The 4,828-nt window shown below is 39.1% G+C and overlaps 1 protein-coding gene across 1 annotated transcript; it reads left to right on the forward strand.

Annotated features, from left to right (window-relative positions):
• Positions 1-108: 108 nt before the first annotated feature.
• On the forward strand, positions 109-3,483 carry mcts1 (MCTS1 re-initiation and release factor). Its single transcript, XM_005722913.1, has 6 exons — positions 109-335; positions 1,778-1,930; positions 2,422-2,519; positions 2,624-2,757; positions 2,856-2,923; positions 3,013-3,483. Exons 1-6 carry the CDS (start codon positions 325-327, stop codon positions 3,092-3,094), a joined length of 546 nt encoding a protein of 181 aa, XP_005722970.1. The 5' UTR covers positions 109-324; the 3' UTR covers positions 3,095-3,483.
• The last annotated feature ends 1,345 nt before the right edge of the window (positions 3,484-4,828 follow it).

Genomic DNA, 4,828 nt, shown 5'->3' on the forward strand with positions numbered 1-4,828 from the left:
ATATATATATATATATATATACAAATTAAAATAAAAATATCGGGACTTTGTCGTGATAAGAGAAACGGTTATGTTACGAATATTACCTAGGTAACAGGATGACGCGCCTTTTGACCTGACTTGCCGTGTGACGTGAAAACTGTTGCAAAGTGGCGCAACCCACGCACCGCTGGCCCTCCACTGCTGAGCAGGCGTGGGGTTGCATTAGCTTTACTTGATAGATGTTCTTGTGACTTTTATCTTATTTCCCTGAACGTAGTCTAAAGCAGACACCGTGACATAATTTCACCCACTCGAGGAACGCTGTAACGACGACCAACGACGATGTTTAAAAAGTACGTTATTGGTTATTTTAAGTGTTGTAGTTAGCAACAGCTAGCTCACTGATTAGCATCCTCGAATTTTTTAAGTGGGCTCAGCTAATAAGACAAGCAGGCTCGACTTATGATAATATATGATATATTTTGTTGCCGATATAAAATTTAGGCTGCGGCGGACTAACAGAAAAGAAAGATTGTTTAAGGGTGCTGTGTGATGTCTGAAAATATGCAGACGCATGTGGTTTGCCTCTTATGACTGAGCTAAATGAATTACTTACAGGTCCTACTTGTCGCTGTGTACTGAAAGAACATGAAAAGTGACATTTCAAACACTGAAACTAGAAGTGTTTTGAAAATATCCATGACCATTATGTTAATAACTTTAAGCAGATTTAAGTCGAATTTTTTTATTTGAGCTTACACATATTGGCGACGAGGGAGATGGATTGATGGACAGATCGAGGTACGATTACGTTATATGATAAAATCAGGTGTAAGGGGTTGAAGTAAACAGGCCAAGCAGGACGCCTCCTTAATCACTTTTATCTGCTCTCTTCTCATGCTGACTGTGTACTGGGGGATAATAGGTTTACTGTTTATAGATGCATTTGGATTTTGAAACATACCTCCTGTGAGGAATGCATGGAAAAGTTCAAGGCTGGGGTGTAATCAGCATATGAGAACATTTGTTGCCAACTTTTTTTCAGTTGCTCTCTTTTAGGGATTGAAACGGCACGTCCTCCTGTGTCACACCAATCCTTTGCATGTCTTATAGTATAAATCTATGAACCTCCTATGTGGTCTTGCTGTTTTCTTTCTACCTGCCAGCTCTATATTCAGCATACTCTGGCCAATATATCTACTGTCCTTCCTCTGCACATGTCTAAAGTATGCCGGGCATACCATACATCATAACCTCAAGTTTACAATCCAAGATAGCGGCAGTGAACGTAGTAAAAGTGTAAAACTTTTAATCTCCCACTACCCCAATTTCCCCCCACTCCTGCCTCTTCTTCAGTTCTCTTGTGTACCGTCTTTAGTTTATGGTGATTAACTCCAGGGACTTAAACTGATCCACTTAGTTTTAGAGAACTCCCAGCTATGGGGACCAAAAGCCAGCACACTCATAGGGGCCATTCCAAACCTGGATAAATGTGGGTTGTGTCAGGACGGGCATTCAGTGTGAAATCTTTGCCAGATCAAAGATCACAAAACAGCTATTGTGTTGACAGCAAATATTTTATTCAACACGATGTATATCTATAATAATGTGTAACATGGGTTGAGAGATATTGGTTGTTTTCTAAAACCATGTTTAAAAGGTATAAATCAAATTTTTAATGCCTGCATACGTTCCTGATGTTTGCTACAGCACATTGACTAAATACTTTAACTTAAGGCTCAGTTTCAGTGTTTTTTTTTTCTAGTGTTAAACATGTTACCATTTCTCCTTTCAGATTTGATGAAAAGGAAAATGTATCCAACTGTATCCAGCTGAAGACATCAGTGATCAAAGGTATCAAAAATCAGCTGTTGGAACAGTTCCCTGACATCGAGGCATGGCTCAATCAGATAATGCCGAAAAAGGACCCTGTGAAGATAGTGAGATGGTATGATTGCTCATTTTAATATCTGTTATTTTTATATGTGGTGTATTTTTTCTAGAACACAAACCCAACTGTGAAAAAGTTGGGATGCTTTGTAAAATCGGAATAAAACAGAATGCAGTAATTTGGAAATCTCATAAACCCATATTTTATTCACAATGGAATATGAAAACCCCAAACTGTTGAGGAGGTAGAATTCTGTATCAGACAAGAACGGGACAGCATTCCTCTTCCAAAAGTCCAGCAGTTCTCAGACGTTTAGAGACTTGTTAAGACAAGAGAGGATGCCACACATGGTAAACATCGCCCTGTCTCAACTTTTTTTTGGAATATCTTGCTACGTCAATTCAAACATTTAATGTTTTCTTTTCTCTGTGGTGAACAATAAGATTTCCAAATCATTGCATTCAGTTTGTATTTACTTTCACACAACCTTCCGAATCCAAACTGAGTTTGTAGATTCATCCCTACATTTGTTTCTTTATTTATTGCAGCCATGAACACATTGAAATCCTGACAGTGAATGGAGAGCTGCTTTTCTTCAGACAGAGAGAAGGACCTTTCTACCCAACCCTCAGACTGTTGCATAAATGTATGTGAGACCTTCTAATGCCGGCTTATTGCTCGCTGTATTTTAATTTCCGCCTTCTGATGACCTTTCTGTTTTTTTGTTGTTGTTGTTTTTCCTTCTTGTAGATCCTTTTATTCTTCCACACCAGCAAGTAGACAAAGGGGCCATTAAATTTGTCTTGAGTGGAGCCAACATCATGTGCCCCGGGTTGACATCGCCAGGCGCTAAACTCTACCCAGCTAAGGCTGACACAGTTGTCGTATCCTTTCAGACATGATGCTCTGTCTTCTAGGGTTAAGCATTTATTCTATTTCATGTGAACTCCCCCATTGGTTTGTCTTTAATAAGTGAATTCAGGCAATCATGGCAGAGGGGAAACAACATGCACTTTGTGTTGGCGTAATGAAGATGTCTACAGAGAACATGTAAGACTTTACTGAGTAAATCCCTCACTAGTTGCTGCTGCTTCTTTTTTCTTAAATGTGCTCAACCCGCCCTTTTGTTTTGCAAACAGAGAAAAAGTCAACAAGGGAATCGGGATTGAAAACGTCCACTATCTGAACGACGGACTGTGGCACATGAAGACGTATAAATGATAACGCCAGCCATTTGGAAGATGTACGAAGCTCCTGATAGCGAAGCATGAGCTGCCAGTCAACTGTTTACACCTAGAGACTTAGCTGTGTAATCTACTGGAGGCTTTGAATCAACCGTCACTGTCATGCAAAAATAAAAGAAAGAGCTTGCTTTAAAGTGTATCTCAGTTGGCATTTTGTATTGCGGGAAAACAAATTGTAAAATGAACCACTTAAACAAAACTTGAACATGTCAACATGCTCTGATGTGCAGTTGCAAGAAAACGTTTGTGTGAATGCTTTGTGATTAATAAAGGTTTCTTGATTTGATTTCTCATGAAAATACAGTCTGCTCTTCATCTAAAGCCGTAATTACGGACAAATACAATCTGATTAAAAATGCACAAACAGTTGGACTCTTCCTGTCTTTATTAAACGGGGCTGGAAAAGAACGTTGAAATTAATAACTTGAAGCTCCATAAAATTTTTCTCATCCCCCAACTGGTCAAAGTACATTTCCTTCCTACTGCCGCCCAGTGCTGTGGGTACTTCCTCTTTAGCTGTACTGTTTACTTCTGTATGTTTTATTATATCACCCGAGCCCCTGAGCATCAGATAGTGGAGTGTTGCCACATGCATAAACATTGTCGTTTTAAGCATGCAGACCCTGAAATAACCAGGAAGCCCCATACCATGATGCTCCCTCCACCGTGCTTCAAAGCTGGTATGAGGTCTTCCTCTTTGGTCTTCATTAACACAAAGACGGATTTTTCCAGCTTCTCTAGAAAAACAGTTGTGATTGAAGACAGGTCCACATAAACCAGACTTCGTGAGTGCGGTCTTTATTTTTATGGATTGGCACCACTACAGGGCACAAAGCCTATATCTCCTTAACTGTAATGCCTGACTCCGAGTAGCATTGGGAGAAGCGATTAGCTCAGAGATTCTTACCTTTCCCAGCCTGCACGGAGAACATTTTAAATAACAAATCTGCTTAAAAAAATATTGAAATGAGCTATTTTCAGTTGCTTCCTTGTGGCAAGTAGTCACCACAACATGCAGAACATGCCAAATCAAATGTTTGATTTGGCATGTTTTGCAACACACCCTTAAAGGGTATTTACACTTATTTGATTTACTGGAACTGAACCAGCATCACTTTCGTGTTAACCATTACAGCATTGGAGGCACTCGCAATAAAGAAAGAGAAACTGGAACGAATTATGTGTTATTTCTATCATCTTTATTTTCTATTACTGCGACTCTGATAAAGATCAGACCACAATTTCTTAGTAACCAATTCAGAAATCTTTGGAGAAACTCACCTTTTCATAAAGCAGCATTTAGTGATGCAGTTTGTCACCTCAGGGTACAGGATGTGAACATATTTACATATAGAACAAAGGCGTGTTAGTGTGCGCAGACGTTAGACCTGTTATTCTGCTTCTCTTTATTGCATGAACCTTGCCATATCTACATGACAGGTCAAATAACATTCAAATATCCACTTAGAACTGATACTGTTTACAGCCCTGCAATAAGTGCTACTTTAAAAGATCTAATAAAAAAAAAGTTTAAAAAAATATAAAGTTCTTTAATTTAACATATGCTCTATTTCAATCCATCCAGTGCTGCCATCTAACTACCAACACTTTCCAGTTGCTCCTGAGCCACTCCCATACACATAACTTCTCCAACAGGTTTTTCCATCTATCTCCAGTAGAGCGTACCTGGAAAACTTAAAAGGAAACATTC

Source organism: Pundamilia nyererei, unplaced genomic scaffold, assembly GCF_000239375.1.
Source record: "Pundamilia nyererei isolate P.nyererei 1_Seehausen unplaced genomic scaffold, PunNye1.0 scaffold00008, whole genome shotgun sequence".
Lineage (NCBI taxonomy): Eukaryota > Metazoa > Chordata > Actinopteri > Cichliformes > Cichlidae > Pundamilia > Pundamilia nyererei.

Coding starts and splice junctions, on each gene's coding strand:
- mcts1 (XM_005722913.1), top strand. Junction 2,520..2,623: donor CCTCAGACTGTTGCATAAAT/GTATGTGAGACC, acceptor TCCTTCTTGTAG/ATCCTTTTATTCTTCCACAC. Junction 2,924..3,012: donor AAGATGTCTACAGAGAACAT/GTAAGACTTTAC, acceptor TTTTGCAAACAG/AGAAAAAGTCAACAAGGGAA.